Raw genomic sequence first — 22,942 nt, 5'->3', positions numbered from 1 at the left:
GACGCGTCGTTAACATGAAATCATTACATTTCTCGCCCGACTATCGTTTACTTTTAGTGCGCACCGATATGATAACGTTTACCCATGCTTTCCAGAGCACAGAGATCACGTGACATCCAGTGTGCGCGAATTAACGCGCGCGATAGCCAAAATTCTGTCAACGAAACGACGCGTAACTTCTCACTTAACACGCCCTATTAACACGATTGACTAGCGAATACAAAAATCTCAAGGCGAAAATTGATACGGGTTGGATAAAGGGGGGGGGGGGGGTTGGAGGGAGGATCGGCGCATGACAAGAGTACTATCGTCCACAACATTTTTATTTCTATCACGCTACTGTAAACTTCACTAAATATATATTTACGTTTATAGGTTTTTAGATCTTGAATTTTTTTTCATTTTTATGAACCGATTTCGTATCGTTTTCTGTTTCATTTGATCTAACCGATAGTGAAACACTGCTTATACGCGCCCACGGAATCGATGACGATAGTTCTCTTCGAGACTCGAAAGGAAAAGATATTCGTATCTCACGGAAATTAATTTTAACGAATATCCGTTGAATGTACAACGTGTATAGATAAACCTTTATAATTTACGTATGAATTGATACGTATATATATGTGTGTGCGCGTGTGTGAGTGTGTGTGTATACACATACACACATCTTCTACCAGGTTTTCTCTTTCCCGGTGACAAAAATATAAACAACGCGTTAGCAAGAACGCCAGATGTTGCGAAGCACGATCGTTGAAGAAGTTTACATGTGCGTACGAAAATTATTAATGTAAATGATAGTAATTGAGTAGAAAACGTTGTCCAATCTCGACTGTTCCTGCGATAAAAAAAAAATAATAAAAATAAAGGAAACTCCAAAATGACAACGAAAGAAGATTCGATAAAAAAAAAGATCGACGAATTTAAAGGAAACTATAAAATATATGTATATATATATATATAACATTTGCTATCACTAACAATCTTAATATATAAATATTGACGCGGCCTGACCGCGCGCGATCTTGAGAATACTTGTGCGAAATTAAAAGTGAAAGTTCGGCGAAATTACGTACTCTAAAACAATAAAACACTACGTTAAACGAAACGTCACATGTCCCTTAAAAAAAGACATAACTCGATAAAAAAAGAGGATATTCCGTTTTTGTCAGTTCGGTGACCGTTGTTGTGATAACAGTAATAATAACCGATACGTTCCTATAATAATGCTAATCTTTTCATTAAGCACGTTCTTATTCACCAAGAAATAGAACGACGAGATTCAGTTGTCGATTATCGATGCAGATAACTGTTTCGGTACGATAGTTTTTCCGCGCAGTATCGACGGATCATAATTCGTGGTATTTTGACTGGCACAATTGATAACGTATAAATTAACCCCTTACTTTCTACGCAATCGTAAAACTGAAAGAAATCTTTGGATGTTCAATTTAACCTCGCTCGTCGTATCGATGTGTTCAGGACGGCAATCGTTACGTTCTCTCATCTCTGGTTGTGTATCACTTTCAACGAACACCGAGAACCGATCATCTGACAAAAACGGATTTACAACCAAACGAGGTATGTATTTTGCGCATTGCACGAAAATTTGTTCAACTCGCGCCGGGATATAAAGTTAAACGAAATATTGCCTCGCTACGCCTAGCGACGATAAAGTGCTTGATCTTTTTTTTTTGTTTGTTTTCTCCTTTAAACGTACGGGATAATTGTTTATACAGTAATCCTAGACGCAATGATAAGTACACGGCATAGCAGTAATTTCCTGTCGAAATAACGCACGAAACCGTCTTTTTTTTTTTAAGCGTAGGCCGGACTAACTCGTCTCTCTTGAATGTAAACATAACCTTCGTGGCTCGAAACATCGAACCAGACCCATTTCCTCGGTATTCTCGTTCTGACTAGATTTACGATAAGTGCACGAACGCAGATGAACGAATCAAGTGCTCATCCTAGTCGATCGGACAATTTCGATTCTTTAAAATTACTTCCGATGCAATTTGCCCGCGAAAAACAGTATGCTACGACTGTTACCTATAAATACTGCGAATGGTACAATTAATCGTTACAAAGAAATTACCAATGACAAGGATACAGCACTCTAGATTCAGTACATGGAGAACGATATCGACACAATTATCGATACATTGATAGGACACTACGGTCGGTAAATTATTGCTATACAAGCAAAAGCTGTAAAAAGGTACGATGATCAGCTACATTTACATGCGAACAATCATTGCTTCTCGTCAATGATCGTAAACACGGCACCGCTTTCGCGAGAGCAGTATATATATTAATATATGTACTAATATATATACCACCATGAAAATTAATTCTCCTTGTACTGACGGTATTCATCCCGCACATCGTTAATTTCTAAGACCGTGCGATGAATACGCGAAGACGCGTCGTACCATGGAACATCAATTTGCTCATCTCGATTGTTTTGACGCTGCCACTCTCGTACTTCGAGTCCTGCACAAGCTCGAAATACGTAGAGGGCAGCACGAAAATATTCTACCAATTATTCTTTTTCTTTTTTTACTTAAACGGACCTAGTATCTACGGAGGACATAAAAATGTACGAGTACGACACGACGACAACGATCACGACATCGATTTACGCGTTCTGTCACCGCAATTAGCCACTCAAATACAATCTGGGGCTGAGTGTTTGTCGTCCAGTGGCTAATCACGTCCGCGACAGACACGTTAAAATATTTTTTTCGTTTTTCTTGCGCTACTGTACGATTTCCCCGCAGTTCTCCTCTTTCTCAATTTACGATTATTAAACCTATTATTACTAGTCATTACGCTATTATTACTATATAATCGGCTAAATCATTTCATTAAAACTATTAACGACGATTTATTCAAGTTTACACCAAGGATCGAAACTGTGCCGAGTTTGTGATTCATTCACAACTCGGCCACAATTCGGTTGCGAAGCTCTATGGAAAATTTGAATTGAAATCTTTGGTGCAAACTTCATCGGCACAAAACGATGAATAACGTGCCTAACTTATAGAGTATTTTGTTTCTCTTATTCTTTGCGCGCTCCTTAAAATCTAACAAGTTTCTGCCCTTTGTCTTGGATAAATTTATATTTGTCAGCCATTCGAGCTAACATTTCTCTCCGACCTAAAGTAACCGATTTACCGATTTACATTTTTACGCGCTTCAGTGTTTTTTATTTTTTTTTTTTACGCTGCGGATAAGGCTTGACTATTTACCACTTAATACTATATATAGAGCTTTCAGCTTTTCTAATTTAAGTACACGAGTTGATGCTTCAAGCCTTAGAGACACCTAACTAGAGACAACACGTACGAAGATTCTGGAAGGTGCATCGATATCGCTAGGTGGACTTTGTTTTTTTTTTCTTAATTCGCTTAACAATAATTTTTTTGACACTCACGCGCTCAACACGCGTGTGCCTTATCTTAACACTTCCATCGATTAAAAGACCCGAAGATACACCGAGAATTCCACGCGATTACATGTTTGATAGTCTCAAGTGTTCCTAACTGCGAGTCCCGTTTGTCCACGACATTTTAGGCGTACTGTTAAAATAAGTTAAGTTTATACGTGTACACATACGTATATATTTTTATGCAATTTTGACGGTGACCACCAGTGGACCCCGTCGCGTCTATGATCGCTTAAAATTCTATTTTATGTATGAAATACCATAGTCACCAGGTTAGATCGTATCCTGCTCGATCTTCACTACGTGAGTATGGTTTCTCTCATTTTGTTAATTTAATTTAAATCCTATTCGGAGAAGCGCTGCGAGATGCTCCTCTGGGTAAAGCTCGACGAAAAGTTTCGACCGTTCGAGAACGCCAGATCTCGTTCGAACAGTGACACAACTTCTCGATTTTCTATGGTATTCTATGCTATATACTCAGGTTTTACACAGACTCGACATTTATAATTTCGCCGGCTGGTGGTTAGTCAAAACTTAAGCCCAGCTTACGTTCAGTCTTGATCACTAGTGACTCGACACTACGCTAAGACCTAAAACTCGACTTACTTTTTAAGCAATATCGGAATAATAACTTGTTCTTTTGTTTGCATTTTGTTTCCATCATAATAAAAAATAATCCTTATATAATCTGCAACGTAACTATCACGTAAGTACGTAAGCGCTAAAAAAAAAAAAGAACAAAAATGCATAATAAGTGCCAAGTCTTTCTATACGATTGAACCGAGAGTCTGTAAATCAGGAAAGATACCCTCCAGATATATTTCAGTGGAACTGAATCTCCAATAAAAAAAGTTAAACAGATACCAATGTTTTTTCATTTTTCAGACTCAAGGCTGATCCTGTGCAAGTACTTCTTTTTTTTTCACTGGTACAAAACACTTTGTGTCGAGGAAAATCCTCTGAAAGCGCTCTGAGAGGAAACGAAATACACAGTTAAGAAGTCACCGAAAAATCCTTATCGATTCAAATCCTTCATCCTCCTCTAATACTTCTGTAGAGTTTCTAACAATATTATATATATTTTTTAAGAATCTCAATTCAACAGAAAATCATAGATCGCCCAGCGATCTTTGCTGTCATACCATCGAAAATGACTTCTTTGCTCATTTTTTTTCTTTTTTTGTACTAATTTCCTTAACCAAAGTACTTGATTTCCAAAGTACATTTGTCCTCTAACGCCGCAAATTGAATCTCATTGGCGTTTCCTCTCGATTACGCTCGTCTCCGTCTTCTCATGAAAATGAAACGAAAACTGCGATTTCGCCAAATCCATAACACACAATTAGATTCAAACGCGTTTTTCTACTTGTGCCAAATTAACGTCACGTTTACTCATTAACGATCGATATTTCTGCGAAAACTGTCAGTTCTTATACGAAACAGACGTCGAAGACCCTAGCTCAAGTTTCCAAATTTTTCGATGATCTCCACCACTTCTTGCAGCTTGAATGTTGCTTTCAATAACACAGAAAATGATCTCCGGTGGAGACGAAATACAAAGGAGACCCCGAGCAGCTTCAAAACGCCGATGTTCAGCTTTGCAGATTGGCATTTCCGCCAACTTTTTAAGCAAGAAGCGTTAAGTTGATATTAACATCGTATCCTCTTCTTTGTTCACTGGTTTCTGTTCCTTATTGTGCTCCAAACCTAGCAGGATTGAAGTCTTTGTTGACGAAAGAGAAGCCATGGAATTCTTCTTGATTGATACAGCTCACTTCGTCTGGATCTTCTGGTGTCAATACTGGATCTTCCTTTATGAATTCCGCATCGAAATTCATTGTATCTTTTTCACTTCTCTAAATAATGAAATACGATAATCGTTTAATCATTTTCAATTAACAAGTAAACTAACAAAATGTATACTGTGAAGCAATATTCAAATAAAATATTAAGTCTGCAATATAAGCTTACAATTTTAGGTCTGATTGGTGGTTTCACTTTGCGCGCTTCGAGCGCATCCCAATCGATTCTTTGGAAAAATGGATGTGCTTTTATGGCGTCTTCGCGGCCATTAGCTGCAACACAACCTAACCTGTCGGCAGGATTTTTTGTCATAAATCCTATTAAAATTGAGACTGCTTCTTCTGAAATCCATTTCGGGTAAACTACATCATCCCGCAAAATGGACTCGAATAAATCGTCTTCATTTTCGGCCTCAAAAGGTGGTTGCCCGGCCATCATTTCATACATTAAAACGCCAAGTGCCCACCAGTCGACGCTCGCTCCGTATTGTAATTCTTGAAGGATTTCAGGCGCTATGTAATCAGGAGTACCGCAAAATGTTGTCGTAGTCGTTTCTCCTTCAATAATGCCCTCCTTACACATTCCAAAATCTGCTAGTTTACAGTGACCTTCTTGGTCGAGTAAAATATTGTCTAATTTAAGATCCCGGTAAATAACATGATGTTTATGAAGAAATTGTAACGCAAGTGTAACTTCTGCCGCATAGAAGCGTGCTCTTGCTTCATCAAACTTTCGAGCTTTCTGAATATGAAACATTAAATCGCCTAAAACAAACGAGAGTTATATTAATCTTTTTGTTAACAGAAAGTAACGAATACATCCTCGGTATGTTATTTAAAAGTTTCTTTTAAATCATGTTTACCTCCATTTACAAACTCCATAACAAAAAACAATCGATCATTTGTTTGGAAACAACTATGAATAGCTGTGAGGAAAGGATGTTTTGCTGCCAGCGTTAAAATCCGCTTTTCCGTCATCGTGCAATCCACATCGTCGTCTTGTATAATTACATCCTTTCTTAAGATTTTCACGGCGTAAACCTCGTCAGGATTCGTTTTTCGTTCTACTAACATCACTTTTCCAAAACTACCTTTACCAAGAACTTTGATGAAATTAAAGTCTTCGATACCAAGTTTTCTAACTTGACTTTCACTAACAGGTACTGTATTTTCAGTAGCGACAATCGGCATCTCTTCTAATTTTTGAACTTTTTGCAAATTATCCGTTGATAACGTGTCCGTAACGGTTACGGTTGGAGCTGTTTGACCAGATTGACAAGTTGTTGTTCTATAATTAATCTTTGGAGTTTTTATCTGTTTATCTGGAGATATATTCATTGCACTTAAAATTTCAGCCATAGCTTTTGTGTCTATACCACAGTTATTTGCTACATTTTTCTGGCACCTTTTGTGAACATTTATATTACAAGCTGCACAAAAAAAAACAGTAAATAAATTTAAATGTATATTAGTATCTTTTTGTATGTTAAGAATTAATGATGCTATAAACTTACCTTCACATTGTAAGCCTTGTTTGTATAAACCATACAAAAGAGAGCCACAATGATCACAAAATGTAAATCTTTTGTAATTATGTACAGCAAAACGGTGTGGCATGTCTATGTTGAAGCGAGTACTTTCCGTGTCATGAGTTGACTGAAATTCAATATTGTTCAAATATCACTAAACAATTTAAAAAGACGACCATGATATAATTTTGCAGTGTTTATACACAAACGTGATATTACAATAATATTCATACAAAACGTACTGTATTTACCTCGTCTCTCATGCCTGGGCATTTTGTAATAACCAACTTGTGACATCTCTTGTGAACTACGCATGTGCAAACTGAAACACAATAATGTGTAATTTAATATTCACACATTTTTATGTAAATAACATTGAGCGTAGCATGACCAAAGCTGGCTGCATGCGTGATTAGACGCATTTATTCGAAATGACAAGCATAAATAAAACTCGGTGGATGTTGTGATAGTCTTGCCATAGAAACAGTATGAGCTTGAACATTAAAGACAGAATATGATTTCTAAGGATGCAATAAAATGAAACCATTGGAACCTCTTTGTGATTTGTTACGTTGTATTCAAAGACATGCAATGAAAGATTTCCCAGCTTATTACCATGTTACATCAGAACTAATATAATTTGCAGTGAGAACTTAATTGATGAATTACAACCATAAAGTATAATTTTTTAAGTATTATTACAGAAAGCACAGTGTCGAGTATTGAGCCATGGACTAAATTATACATTGTCAAAAAATTCAAGTTTTTAAACTGAACTATGAAAGTTTCTGACTCTCCTAAATGCTTTAATTCTTTATAAAGAACTATGTACACATACACACACACCTAGATAAACATATGTTCACACAAAAGATAGAGCAAGCAAATATATAATTATAATATCTGTTAATAACGTGTATGTGTCTCCTCACCTTGACACTGATAGCCCTGCTTGCCCAAGCCCCTGAAATACAACAGACAAAACACATCACATCATCTCCTTGTATACCCTCATAAAACACATACGTATGCCTTCTTGGACCATAAACCATAATTAAATGTTTATGCTAACCTTTTAAGAAAAATTAGGAAAAAAGAAAATGACCACTCAATATGTATGTCTGTCTTACATTTGTGTAATACTTTTCTAGAAACATTCTACTACTATATCGATAAACTCTCTTATACAAATATTGCAACACCTTGTTAATATGCAAGTAGTTTCACCAAACAGTACACATAATATGCGCTTGTAAAACCAGTGCATGCAGCCGATTTATGGTTGAATAATTGATTTCAAAACAATACACAAAACATTATGTGTTTGTTATTTTGCTGCAGTGAGATAAAAAAAGAAAGAATATTCAATAGAGATTGAAAGTTGATATACCTAAAACATTTGTTAAATTTTCATTTCCGTGCTCTAAACATTGTTATATGCTAATAAATTAATTGAAAATTTATTGTGATACTGAATTAAGGAAAGATGTATTTAAAGGAATGTTTATAGTAGTGTTTGAGAAGCCATATATCCTCCTGATGATACTACAATAAATTATAAGAAACCAAATACCCAAACATGCAACTTCAACACTATCAAAATTAATCCAATGTACCCAAATCCCATGTTAATTTGGTATGCTTACAGATACCAAACTTTAATAGAAAGTATGTTTCAAACCATGCACACCAAATTAAGAGCATGGAGTTTTATATCATGAAATGATTCAAATTAGTAAATGCCTTGAATTAAAGTTAGAATATGCTTGTGAAGTAGATCCTAAGCAAGTGTAATCAATATATTTGTCCTAAAATACCTACCATATGAATTCACGGCAGTGAGAACAGAAAGTTGGTTGTCTCAGGAAAGTAGCCATAAATTTGTGACCATTTGCTTGGTGAACCTTACGTCGCATTGCACCCCTTCGCCGATTGAAACCCTGTCGTTCTTTGAACTCCCTCCTGAGTTCTTTCCCAGCCGTGATGCTTCCACCACCTCTGCCACTAATTCCTTCTCCATTACCTGCCCCACAGCCTCTTTGTTGATCTAAAATTTCATTATGGAAATGTATCTTACATGCAATCAATCTAATTATTACCGATCACTTACCTTGGTCATTCCACTTGAGATCAATCCTAACTCTTAGTTTTCCTTGAGGTTCAAGGTCAACCTAAAATAAATTTTGTTTTATGTTGCTAATTTATCATGAGCAATTCCACACAAACTTTGACATTTATAGATAATATACCACACTTAAAACATGTAACAAATTTAAATTTTAATTCAAGGTAGCTATATTGTTTGATTATAGTATTATTAATATATAAAGTTTGATTTCGTTGTATGAAACTAAAATTCTTGCATAATGAAAAAAATCATATGTCATTTAATTTCTTTGCATAACTGAGACTATCTGCTCACTAATAATATAGTTGAAATATCATTCGGATACTTTACATCTTCATAATTTTGGCCAAATCGTAACATCTCCAAAAAACTAATCAGTTTGATTGTTAACTATTTCAAATCTAAGTAACATCTATCTTGTATCTCTCTTTTACTTGGTTATTATTGATACAATCTTATCATACTACCTTGAATTCTCCTATAATGTCGTAATAGAAATGTACACAAACATAGATTACACAATGCTTGCTTACTATACAGATCGATAACAAACATAACATTAATGCTAAACAATCTTGAATAGATTGACCTCAGTTAAAAAGTATTCAAAAGTTCAAACTATTTAGTACTGAGGTAAAAACACAGAAAGGGAAATACGAAAAATTATAAATATATAAATGAATAATCAATTCTACTATTAAATGAAAAATTGAACAATATTATATTTAAATAATAAAACAAATACAAGCGTATACTTAAAACCAACCCAAAAGTCTGCAGTTTTGTCGTTTCTACTGACAAGCTCCTCGAAAGGAATACTGCAATTGGCGACGAAATAATCCGGCGGTAACGCCGCATCATGAAAGACAGTAAGTCCGAGCATTATTGCATCCTGGACCTCATGGGTGAAAGATTCGTTCCACACCGGATCAAAGGTTTTGGGCTTAGTGGATGACCGATCGAGATGATTCTCGTCGACGTCCAGCTGAACATAAGGATCGAGTATAGGTTCATCCTGCCAAAATTTGCGTTGCTTATCCGTCGCCCTTAGCCCGACTGCCTCGCATATTTCGATCTTCACCGTCCCCGTGAACATCATGAATCCGACACGGTATTACCAAGAAAGTGAGGATAGAGGACGGACGAGCCAGTCGACGGGCTGTCACGCCTGTCGACGAGCTGACACTTCAGATTGTGCGAGCAGGTTATCCAGAATTGAGTTAACTACCCGAGTCAACTAGATCGAACCACCGTCGCGGTCTCCAACAAGTTCTGGTCGGAAGAGGTTTGTCGGACGGTTCGATACGTCTATCGAGGAATCGTCTTCAAAAAAATGTTACGAATAGGTTCACGCGGTAAATAACGACCTTCCGTGGAAATGTGTGGCGCACCGCTTTGAATATCCCGTCCGATGAGCCTTCGGCTCTCTCTCCTTTCCCTCTCACTCCCTCACACACGCACGTACACTCTCTCTTTTCCTCTGTGTCACTCTCTTTATCTCTCTTCCAAGTTTCTCCTTCTCCACCTCCCTTTCCCTTTCCCTTCGTCACCGCCACCAGCACTGTGCAGTTATAAACACTCGGCTCGCTTCGCGTTCACGCATAACAGGCACGGAAACGTAAGTTGAATTCGCGACGACAGCAACAGGAGCTTGTCGTCGAAGGCGAAACGCAGAAGAGGTTGATACGGGACCAGCGAACGCGAGGCGATGCTGCTTATTGCGGAGCGCCCCGTTCGCGAGTGCAAGGCCTGTCCTTGTATTTCCGATCTCCTGAGAGCCATTAAGCTCCTCTGTCTCTTTCTCGGATTCCTATCCTCCGTGTCCTTTTATTATTTTTTTTTTTTACCGTTACCGTCGCGTCACAGAACGATTACGACACGAGTTACAACACCCCGAGAATCTTGTCCCGCGATTACGAGGACGACGTATCGCGTTAAACACTCGTTTACCGTCCCTTGGCAGCCCCAACCGACCCGAACCGCTCGATTGGTCACTCCGCGCTTCGTCTAAAGGGCGACTCGATCTCGGCCTCGGATGCCATTCGGAATATCTCGTGCGTTTCCGTCGAAAGTTCAGGCTGCGTTTCCACCCGTGTGCTCGGAACAGTTTATTCGCTGAACTTGACGCGTAAAACACATCAGCATTTTTCACGCGAAAATCTTTCGATTCGAATACGATGAGATCGTAGCGACGAGCGCAATTCTTTCGCGCAGAGAACACACTCCGTTGTTCGCATTTACACGGAGAGCTTGCGAAACAAGTGGAAACAGAATGATGCGTAGCCATCTGATTGGAGGAGGTCTGGCTAAAAAAAGCACACTTCTACTTACGGCACTGGCGTCCAACGATCGCTGAAAGGTCGAGAACTATTTCGACTTTGAATCTCGTTCGTTCGAAATGTACCATTGACGAATGATCGAAGTCGATGATACTTATCGTTCCGGTTGTCACGGAAATATCGCTGTGTCGTTCCGTCGATCCGTTTCGCGTACCACAAATTGCAGATTCAAATTCAGGGAAATGGGTTTCTGGTTGGAGACACGGTGATTTAAGGTAACGGGTAATAAAGATAGCGCGAACAAAGTCGGAAATAACGGGTCTCGGCGAATGAAGGGATTTCTGTTCTTTATTGAGCTATATAAATAAACGAACATAGTACGAATCTAGTATTTACACCCACGATACGATTGACGCAACGACATCCTCGCGCTGCTTCGGCGTGCCAGGACATTTTTGCGCCGGTGGCTCCGTCGATCAGACGGTAACTGAGAAACCCGCGAGAAGATCCGCTCGTTCCGAATAAAAACTACTTTTACGGCGATCGACCGAATCAGTTTTCGTTTCCCCCCGTGAAGTGTCACAAGTGTGTACGTCCCGCGTCGCGGATTCTTTTTATTTTTTTATTTTTTCTGCGTTATACGATGCACGACGAAAGGACGTACAACTTGCGATCCATTCGGTCGATCGTCGTCGATTCGAGCGACCGCGTAGCGTCTTCGCGTACAAAGAATAAATATTTCATCGAAATGAGAGAAGTGGATTATGCAGACATGACTTCGATTATGACTACCGCGTACGAATTGAGAACGATCGAAACGCATCGATCGTGTCCCGGATCGTTCTCATGTGCCGACGACGACGTCCGATGTGGACGCGGTCTCTTGCGCTTCGGCGATCTCCTTTTTCTTCTCCTCCTGCTCCGCCCCTGATATCACATACACTGGCTGCTGATACGCAAGGAAATGTTGGTCCGCCGCTAACGCTTTCGTCGGATCCTTCATCTTCATCTGAAACAAACGATCGTGCAATTCACACCCTCCGTTATCGAACATTTATTTTTCACTGGATTAAAAATCCGTACAGTTACGCAAAACAAACTACCGAATTAATTTCACGAACTGTAACTATTTTCAAACGGTCCAAGTAACGTTAACCGTAGCTACGATAATGTTCAAGGTCCCAGTAGGTTAGAAATAATATACAACCGCCCTCTCCCTTCCTTCCTCTCTATCGTTTATAAAAAAAATTTGCCAACTACCTCCTTCGGATTTTAACGAAACTTTCTAGATTTCTAGAGGCAAAAATCAGAGACAAGTATTTTCTTTCAAGAGGTGAAACTATTCCTTAGACTTTGCAGAGCTACCTAACCTCGGAAACGTTAACAATATTTGTTCTGCTGTTAATAAAAAATTGAACCCATACTTTTTTGCGATACAACATCAACAGAATCAGCAAGCTGCTGATTATAAAAGCGCTTCCCGCCGCCAGTACCAGAGTGGCTGTCTGGTAAACGGAGGTTTCCACCTCCGTGAGTATCTCCCGTTGCTCCAGAGTGACGATTCGGCTCTGCCTGGCCATCGGGGTCGACCTGTGCGTGAAACGGGACGTGGTAGCGTCCGCGAACGATCCGAGCATCGACAGTTTCTGGATTCTGGTCAACTCCTCCAAGTGGAACGCCACGTCGACCTTGTTCGGTCCGATTATCTCGAAACTGAGCACAGCCGAGTCTTGACCGATTTCCACTCGTATCTCGTTCCTCACGCGGGCACCCAGTTCACGGAGAAGGTCCTCCGCGTGTCTCACGAAAGCGTCCTCGTCACCGGCGAGGAACCGACCCGGAAAACGCAGGGTGACCGCGACAGCTTCCACCGGTGTTGGCACTGGACACACAAAATGCGTGTAATTATTTAAAAATGCATGTGTCTCGTTTATTAGTGCATCGATCTGAAGAAATATTATGAACAGAAAGATTCTCAACAGGGAGATCTGTTAATAGAGACCGTCTTTCAACGGAGAGATCTCTTAACAGAGAGGTCTCTCAACGGAGAGATTTCTTAACAGAGAGATCTCTCAACAGAGAGATCTCTTAACAGAGAGGTCTCTCAACGGGGAGATCTCTTAACAGAGAGGTTTCTTAATAGAGACGTCCCTCAACGAAGAGACCTTTGATAGAGATCTCTCAATAGACAGATTATGAACAGAGAGGTCTCTTAACAGATAGATTACGAACAGAGAAGTCTCTTAAAAGAGAGATTATGAACAAAAAGACTCTCAACAGAGAGATTACGAACAAAGAGATCTCTTAACAGAGAGATCACCTTGAGTAGCCATCCTCTGAGATTGCTTGAGTAGCAATCATCCCTCTTAAATATTCTTCTAATCCAAGAAAGGGCAACAGTAGTTCACGCGCAAAGCTACCGCAACTTACGGCATATATTGGTGCCCTTTATGAAGGGCTCGGAGCCGATGAGTTGATTGCCAGCCTCGTCGACGCACCAGCAGGTGTCCGCTGCACATTGTGTCGGCTCGAATCTACCCTGACGGTCGCAGATTGCCGGCACGTGTCCTTTGTCCTTCATCGCCTGACACCTGGTTCCCAACACCTTCCCGATCTGCTTCTCGTCTGTCTCCAGATTGATCAGAGCGTTCTCCGTGAACGCCTGTATCTCGCGATCAATCTCCTGCATCACCGGTCCCCTGCCGCCCCGTCTTGCCTGTCTGAAGTTGCACTTGGGCTCTGGTCCCCTGGTGAGCGACCCCTTCACCGGCTGACCCTTTCTGTAGACGCACCAACAGACCCCCACGTGCTCCAGGCACTGAACCGACTCCCACATTCCAGTCTCCGGGTCACACCTGGGCAGGAACATGGGCTGCTTGAGCCTCTGCGAGGTCTTCAGGTTCTTCTCGCGGAGTCTCTCGCACTCTGATAACACCGGGCAGACCGTGTCGCAGACCAGACGACTCGAGAAATCGTTGTGACCCAGAGTGCACTCCGTCTTCTTACGGCATTCGTTGCGTTCCGGGTCGAAGTACCACCTGTCGGTCTCGTTGAAACCAATCCCGGTGTTGCAGGGTGCCTTCCTGGGTGGTTCGAAGCAGACTTCGCGAGGTTTGGGACAGCAGACGGCGTACTCGTCCAAGGGCGAGAGCTCGCACTTGTGGGTAGACGGACAATGACGTCCATGAGGGCCGCAAGTGGCCGCAGAACCATCCTGGTCCAACAAAGGCGATCCGTTAGGACAGGGATTGTCCTTCTTCGGTAGACACACCGGTACCGGTGGACACGGTGGCACGCTACAGGCTACCTCCACCATCCGACACGCCTCGTTCTCACCGCGACAGGTGACACTCTTGCAGGGATCGCGACAGGAGCACGTAGGACAACCGCTGTCCGGGTCCAGTTCGAATCCCTCGGAGCAGTCTAGTTTGCAATCGATCTCTGGGCACCTGAGGGGTGTGCTGCACTTGGGTATCACTCCTTCGAGCACACGGGTGCCTGCCGCCTCTCTACCCTCTTCGTCCACGCACCAGCACATGCCATTGTGACACTGAACCGGTTCGAATGCCCCGCTGGGGTCGCATCTGGGGATGTAGGTCCTTCTGGCAGGTTCTCCAGACTCTCTGGCCGCGTGTTCAGCCACTGCTCTCGCGTGCTGACACGCGGTAGCCATTACAGGTGTCACGCACTGCGTGCCACAGCCAGTCGAGCAACACTTCTCAGTGGTGGAGCATTCCTGGTCGTTGCTACACTGAAGCTCGCAGCTCGAGGAGCTCGGCACTAGGTACGGACATTGACCTGGTTTCATAGCCAGACAAGCGGGTACAGCTGGACAGTATTGTCCAGTGCCGCAGTTTACATCCACCATCGTGCAGGTCTCGTGGGGTCCGCACGAGACGTCCTTGCAGGGATCGTGGCAACGACATTGCTCGCAACCGGTCGAGTCCACCTCGTAACCGTAGGGGCAGGCCAAGTCGCAGGTCAGTGATCCGCAGAGCTTGAGGAGGTCTATCATCTCGTTGCAATCGGTGCTCCGATTCACGCCGTTCTTCAGCGAGACGCCACGTTCGTTCACGCAGGAACAGGTGCCCTGATGACACTGCAACGGTTTGTAGTTGCCGTCCTTCTCGCACTGGGGCGGCGGTATTGCCAGGGACATGTCGTCGCGTGTGCCCTCCATGCGATCGTTGAACTCGCGCAGGTACTCGCACACTGAAACAAAATGGCGCGTGGTACAATATTGCGTCGAGGTCAAGGTACGTGGGAAATTTTCAATACCTCATGAATCTCAAGTTCGCTCAATGATGGTGGAGAGAGTTCGTGAGAAATTTTTTAATATTACGTCGATGTCAAGTATGTCCTATCGCGTTGGAAAGTCCGTGAGAAATTTCTACCATTGCGTCGGTGTCAAGTTCGCTCTGTCATGGTAGAAAGTTCGTGGGAAATTTCCAATATTGCGTCGAAGACGAATGAATCCCTGTCGCGGTAGAAAGTTTGCGAGAAATTTTCAATATCGCGACAAATTTTGCTCTATCGCGGTAGAGAGTTCGCGAGAAGTTTCTTTCCCTCTTCCTAGCTGACGGGTACTCCTAAAGTCACGTTTCCATGAACGTCTCTACGGAATTCCGTACACAGGATTGCTCTGCAATTGCCCGGGACCCGTTTCAGGAGTTTACCTTCCGCTCAAAATTGATAAGAAATTTTCGGGTTGTGGATCGACTCCGAAGAGGATCTCACAAATTGCAAGAGACACCTTGTATCTACAGGGTGACCCATTTTGATCAATAAATGCAATTAATTATCTCCCAAATTGTTTCAATTGGAACTAGTTCCGTTTCTCAGGGGGGAGTGATTCAACGTAATTAGTTTCTCGCGGCTGGACGTGCAAAGGACGTCCAAACTTGAACCTTTTTTTTTTTAACAAACTAATAAACAGTTCGTGAAACAATTTACAGATTGAAATCAGCGATCCTGTGTACTCAGATCTGTACTACGTTTCCTTGATTTCTCACGAGCTCGTCTCATCCACTCCCGATGATACTCGATAACGAACAGAGGCGGGGATGACCCCCTGTTACTCGAATTCGGGGTAAACATTGGTACTCGAAAGCGGGGTTCACATGTACCGCTAACCAAGCCGCAATTCTTACTCGTTTGCGCCTTCGTCGAATTCGCTGAGGTCATACAGCACACTGATTGGCCCGCCTCGGGCACTTCGGTGCAGTTGTAGCCTTGGGGGCAAGTGTCGTTCGCCGAGCAGATCACCGCGTTGCGTTCGTCGTCGATCAACGGGGTCCCGTAGATGCAGGGACTCGTGTAAGCTTTCTTGGCTTTGCATTCCGGTTTCGTGGGGCAGAGGAAGTCCGGGCATCCGTCTTCCCGGCTCAATACGCATTCCTCTTTCTCCGGACACGGGAACCTGGTGGTAAACAGAGACACTCAGAAACGCGAAACAACGCGACAAGGATTGTTCACGTCCGCATCGATGGAGATTGGCTCACCCTTCGCACGGATTATCGCACTCGCAAGTGGGACACCCGGAGGCGTCCGTTTTGAATCCGTATTGACAGACTTGGGCGCACTGTTGGGACACGCAGGACGCTGGCAAGGATCTTCCCTTCGATATCGACTTGCAGTCGGTTGCCTCGGCCGGTCCCATCGACCCGGATATCTTCCTGCCGTTGTTGTCTACGCACCAGCAGACCAAACTGTTTCTCGAGCATTGCCTGGTCTCGTAACCACCGTCTGCAGAACGGACATATCGTTAAATAAGAGCAAAAGGTACAGATGCAAAATTAACGACAATTCACAGTTCCTCGTTGAGAGCCAATGAGGTAGGGAGCTCGAGGATCTAGACTTCTAGGAGTAAGAAGTCGTCAAAAGTATTGGGTTGTTCACAATACATTGTTGTTGGGGAAACACGATTTTTTTAGAACGCACAAACATTTTATTAAATTACACATTCTCCATTTTGGCAAACGAAATGACTTTCCGAACAGCCCGATAGATTTCTAAACTGGTTTAAGATTGATCTCTAAACTGGTAAGTGTTTCTCGTTCCTGAGTTGCACAAACAGGGATAGGGGTAACGGTCTACGCGTTTCTCAGATACAATAATAAACGACATTGTTTCAAAATAACTCTACCTCGACGTTCACGTTAAGAAAGTTACCCAAGAAGAATCACTTGGCTCGACTTTGCTCCTTTCAAAAGCTTTCTAAAAAAAAAGAAGAGAAACGAGTACACCAAGAAGCTTCCCCGTGGGATACCTCTTTGATTCCAAATGCCCTAGGTAACCTACCGGTAAAGTTATACGGGTTCCCTCCTAGGACACCCTGTACGTTTCGATTCGAAGATCAAAGTTGTAAGAGTTTTATCGACTCACCGTCCGTGCACTGTGGGACGTATCCGCGTCCTTGCCTCTCCGAGATGCTGAGCATCTCCGCCAATACGCGATCCCGGTGACATGCGCTGAGGTCCTGGGGTACGGAGCAAACCTTCCCATTGCATCGTTCGCTGTCGCAGCACTTCTGGGGCCCGGGGCACTTCAAATCGTGCTGGCAGGGGATCCCGCAGATGGTTGGCTCCTCTACAGGGCACGTACCGGGCCTTTTCAGATTAATGCTGGACGGACAGCAAACACCGTACTCCTGTTTGGGCTCCACCAGACAGCTGTACATCGGCGGGCAGCTCGGTTTCCCGGGCGAGTCGCCGCAGAGAAACGGTCTCGGTGAGTCGGTGATTTGCAACGGCTCGCCGGCGGGGCAGATCGTCGACAGTGATTTCGCTTTACGACAGCTGGGAATTGGCGGACACGGCGGACGGGCGCATGTTACATCAATCAGCTCGCACGTTTGACTGGTCCCTGGACAGGCGATCCCGCGGCAGGGATCCCGGCATTCGCATTTAGGGCAGCCCGTTCTCGGCTCGATCTGTTAATGTTCGTGGCCGATGTGAAACATGCCCCGGAGTGAGAGCACCGTCGAACAAATGCGATTACACGGGGCCGCATCGTTGTACAATGATTTCTAACCGTCCCTGGCCGAGTCGTGACACCCAGATCCCGTTACACGATTTTTAATACGAACGGTGCTTCGGTTCTCTAATCGCGCAAGCGTGCTCGGTGCCGAATGTACAGCTTGGCCGAGAAAGAACGAGTGGGGATAGAAACTTTGGTCGAATTTGGACGAATCGGTGAGAGGGTTAGGTGTCACGTGAGTTTTGTTATTTATTTTTTAGTATGGACAGTTCTTTCATTTAATATTTGCGTTGTTCTCGCGCGTTTGGGGTTGGATGTATAGCCTGGCTTGACGAGAACGAGATAGGTGTTCGTTTATAGCTTCTTTGACGTGGAAATCGTGAAGAAAAAGATGATCCATTTCCCAGTGATCACCTCTATTAAGGAGAACTTGGAATAGCTAAATTTACAATCATCGAGGATGGTTACGGAAGACCTAACTGTTTCAAGTACGTTTAGTCTTAGGTAATGTTTCTGCTGCAATTTAACACAATTCCATCAGGAACGCATGCAACCGCAAAAGTGGGGCGTATCAGCGCGTAAACCACGGAATGAGAAGTGGAGGGGGAAACTTTGCGCCGATCACACTCTCACTGACACGCATGCGCATTTGGTACGTTGCTTTCGCTTGGCCAAGCTATACTCCTCGATCCTGTTCACTTTGTACCGTCCTTCAAATTCGTACGCGATAAATCAACGAATCACGATTCATTCACTAATTGTAACATTCCTAAGACTAGGCTAATCATCTAATTATATACTGTGCACGATCGACAAGAAGTCCTGGGAGAGGAATACTGGTCTAATTGGTCAGAGTGCCACGCAACTCGTCTGATGCGAAACTTCTGTTGTAACATATTGTTGTTAATCGAAGCAATCACGTACACTAACCGAAGATAGTGGATCAAACGTATCGAAACCCAGCGAGACAACCTGTGTACCATTTCACGGGACTTCTTGCGATCTGTGCACACTACCCCGAATCCCGAACGATTTGTCGGTACTCGAAATTGATTGAAACGTTGGTTACCTCGAAACCCAAGGGACACAGCATTCGACAGCTGTGAGCTGGACATTCTCGTGGATGGTCGCAGTCGATGACGTCCTTGGCCGGTCCTCTGGTCCCCGGTACCTCGACACCGATCTCGTCCACGCACCAGCAGCTGTTCTCGCGCGAATCGCATTGTATCCTCTCGAACTCGCCGGTCTCGTTCTTGCATTTCGGTATGAACTGGGACGGTCCACGGGGACCCAAGGCCCGTGACCTCCTCACAGCTGCCTGAGCCAACTGCTCGCAACCTGTCAGCTCGCCAACGACGCACCTGAGGCCGCAGGCAGTCTTGCAGCAACGTTCGCCCGACGCCTGGCACTGGAAGTCATTTTTGCAGGCGGGGGATCTGGCTGGGCATACGTTCTGCTCCTCGAAGGACGGGCATCGACCCAGTGCCTTCAACAATGGCTCTGCAACTCGACGAAAGTATCGTGTTTGACCAGGTATACAGGCTACCCAGGTGGAAATAAAAAGATCGGTGACCGAAACATCCGTTTTATTGAGGTAAGTTTCCGAGATTACGATCTGATGAATGTTTCGTAGCCGATCGTAGCTAAACAGTGTCCTCAACTATGACACTGTACTTGAACAGAACGTGTCGATTGACAAGTAATCGGTTTGATATCTGTTTAATAACGAATGTTTCGTAGTCGATCGTAGCTAAACAGTGGTAAGACTAACTCGACGAAAGTGTCAACCTGACCCAGACTTAACCCAAACCTAATACAGACCTAACCCAGATCTAACCCAGACCTAATCCAGACCTAACCCAAAACGTCAACTACAACGAGTAACTTTTCAAGATTAGAATCTGTCTTGTCTTCGACGTGGTGAGGCTAACTCGACGAAAGTGTCAACCTGACCCAGACCTAACCCAGACCTAACCCAGACCTAATACAGACCTAATACAGACCTGTTCAGCGACGTCCACGACACCCATTGGCAAAACGAAACGAGTACTCGTCAACAATCGATCACGCGACTGGCAACATCTCGAGGTTAGAATCCGTGGAGTTGTCCACGGTTCTTACCGAGTTCCTCGGACGTGGCGAGGGGGCGTGAGATGGATGTAAAAATAAAGCAATGGGGCGATAATCAATGTTCCGTTTTAGGTACGTTCTTTATAGGTCGGATCGAAGCAAGACCGATCGGTGTCCTCCCGGTTGTCCCGCGCGACTCGTTGCTTTCGTTCTCGAGCACGCTCGGGACCAAAGTGTAGCGCAACGATAATAATAATAAAAATAGCCGGAGTCGACCTAACGGTTCCTCGCATCCTACTGCCACACTTACTCTACGCTTACCTAACGCGGTACCAGCGCGTTTCCAGCGGCGAGTGCCTGACTCAGACACTTGGCCTCTCAGCGCCCGTAGGCGGAGAGCTCCGCTGAGAAACGAAAAGAAATGCTCGATTAACAAGCGAGTGTCTCCAGTTGCGTGAACTCTTTTTCTATTTTTCTTTCTTCTTTTTCCTTTCTTTCTTTCTCGTCTCTCCTCGAACGCGATGAAACGATGCAACACATCGACCGCGATGTATCGCGTCGAGGGCGTTTGACACCTTTAATTCGCTTTTGCACCGAGAAGCACCTTCTTTTTGGTCGCAGTAGGTTAAGTGGAATACCCTTGTGCACGACAAGGGATGGGAATTTCGCAGACGAAAAGTCCATTAATGTATTGGCTTGTACCGAAAAGTGATTTCGTTTTCCAAAATGGAGAATATACAATTTAATGAAATGTTTACACGCTCTGAAACAATCGTTTCATTTTCACCCCAAAAAAAAAAAATGAAAGACTTTTCGAACAACCTGATGTTTTTTGGAGAGATATTTGGAGATATTTTACGGAGATATTTTATGGAAAAATAATGTGGAAGTGAGTGGTAAGTAAACGAATGTAAACGGAAGAGGATAAAATTTATTGTATGATGAAAATACACGTAGGGGGATGATGTGAAAGTCAATATAAGCGAAACGAATGGAAGAAAGAGGAAGAAGGTGAAATGTATCGAAGAAGAAAATATGTATGGAAAAGAAACAATGTAAATATCTATACAAGTGAACTGATGTGAAACAAAAGAAGATAAAAGAACTTAAAATGCTACTAAGGATCAAAATTAAACGGCGTTGAATGATTCACGACCTGGTGTAACGTCTATTTCGTAATTGGAGTCATTTCTTTTTTTTTAATATATACTATATATATATAAACTTGCATCGAAAATTAATTATTACGAACGCGACGAACACGTGACTCTTAAAGCGCCATCTTTGTAACCTCTTATCGAATAGGTCCGCCATTAACCTAAAACGAAACTCTGGTTCTCGTTCGCCAACTCTCCTCGAAACTCTCCAATTATATTTCACCCTAAAACAAAAATTGCTCGCGCAATCCGTGTCGATTGCGTTTTCAAAATTTCGAGAATTTTTTTGCGCGTCGTTCGAAGCGAAAATGGAACGGGTCACCGGTTGTATTCTTAACTGTACTTTACAGAAAAAAAAAAAGAAAAAAAATGATTCTCACGGATCGAGGTCGATTGGATTTTCGAGTTTCGGGAATTTTTACACATCGTTTGAAGAGAAAAGGAAACGAGTTGCCCGTAAAGGTTTCGAGCGGACTCATCACGGCGAAAGTGTGCACGAACACACGCACACACATACGCGCGCGCGCGAAACCTATGGAATATCAATACACCGCGCGCCAGCGTGTCAATCGGCTTTTTACTTTGACTCTCTATACGCTACGTTCTCACATCGTTGAAGACTTCATAAAAGTCCAGTGAAACTCCCCGACACATCCGATTACCCGAATTTCCGGTTCGTTGACCGCCGTCCTCCTTCCACCAGGCCGTTCCTGCTCTATTACAATCGTTTCGTGTTCAATCCACGCCGCAACATGCGAGTTTCGCTGTTACGACACACGAGGCTCGCGATTAAATTCCGTGCCGCACGGTTAAAGGCTTAAACTCGCTGGAACGAAACGAATGACTTTTTTAACCGAATTCAACCAACGTTCCTTTCTTTGTTTTCAACAGAGAGATGCAATTATACGCGAAATCTTCGTTGCCGGCGCTGTTTAATTATTGGTAATAGTAAACCGGGTGGTTAGGAACTAGTACGGTGGTAATTGATACAATCGGGCAGGAAAACTCGTGTAAGGCGTAATTATTGAACGCAAGACGAAACAGGATAAATGGAATCCACGTTGTAAATTATAAAGCGATACAGGGCGTTCCTAAAACGAGGTTACTTAATTATCCGTACGGTAAACAGAATGTCTCCGAGCTTGGTACACTCGAGTGGTGAATCATTTTCGATATTATCGAACAGGAAAACTCGTGCAGGATAATGATCGAGAACAAGGATAAATAGAACGACACCGCGTTGTATTATAAATTACAAGGAGGCGAAACGTTGCTATGATATTTCTATTAATTATCTTTTTCAGATGCTTTCAGGTTGGCATGTCCGTATTAATTTATCATCGAAATTAACGAATGTATTATTCCAGCCCGTACATATTTCTATTAATTACTCTTTACTCTTTAAGGGGTTTCCAGGTTGGTCTGTATTCATTAATTTATTATGAAATATTAACAAGTACGTTCAACCCGGTGAATAATTCTTTCGCGCGGTTTTGGTTCCTCGTACGTGTACACCGATCGAAATATTCAAGTTCCACGACGCTTCGC

General features: G+C 43.0%; 2 protein-coding genes across 2 annotated transcripts in view; both read right to left on the bottom strand.

Moving 5' to 3' along the window:
• Positions 1-5,131: 5,131 nt before the first annotated feature.
• Positions 5,132-10,014, bottom strand: Pkc98e (Protein kinase C). The gene is made up of 9 exons (XM_076309314.1): positions 9,677-10,014; positions 8,893-8,953; positions 8,604-8,829; positions 7,715-7,746; positions 7,034-7,104; positions 6,768-6,909; positions 6,117-6,683; positions 5,423-6,018; positions 5,132-5,307 (listed from the first exon to the last, which is right to left on the bottom strand). Exons 1-9 carry the CDS (start codon positions 10,007-10,009, stop codon positions 5,143-5,145), a joined length of 2,193 nt encoding a protein of 730 aa, XP_076165429.1. The 5' UTR covers positions 10,010-10,014; the 3' UTR covers positions 5,132-5,142.
• A 1,511-nt stretch (positions 10,015-11,525) lies between these two features.
• Positions 11,526-22,942, bottom strand: part of LOC143145971 (uncharacterized) — a 36,697-nt gene continuing 25,280 nt past the window's right edge. Inside the window, exons 4-10 of the mRNA XM_076309861.1 lie at positions 19,237-19,667; positions 17,574-18,120; positions 16,691-16,934; positions 16,340-16,608; positions 13,620-15,401; positions 12,614-13,071; positions 11,526-12,198 (exon numbers count right to left, since the gene is read on the bottom strand). Coding sequence (XP_076165976.1) covers positions 12,034-12,198; positions 12,614-13,071; positions 13,620-15,401; positions 16,340-16,608; positions 16,691-16,934; positions 17,574-18,120; positions 19,237-19,667 — 3,896 coding nt within the window. The 3' untranslated portion in view covers positions 11,526-12,033. The remainder of the gene's footprint in view (positions 12,199-12,613; positions 13,072-13,619; positions 15,402-16,339; positions 16,609-16,690; positions 16,935-17,573; positions 18,121-19,236; positions 19,668-22,942) is intronic.

This window comes from Ptiloglossa arizonensis, chromosome 4 (genome assembly GCF_051014685.1).
Source record: "Ptiloglossa arizonensis isolate GNS036 chromosome 4, iyPtiAriz1_principal, whole genome shotgun sequence".
Taxonomy (NCBI): Eukaryota; Metazoa; Arthropoda; class Insecta; order Hymenoptera; family Colletidae; genus Ptiloglossa; species Ptiloglossa arizonensis.
The sequence above is the reverse complement of the archived record's forward strand: the minus strand, read 5'-3'. Positions and strand labels throughout refer to the sequence as shown.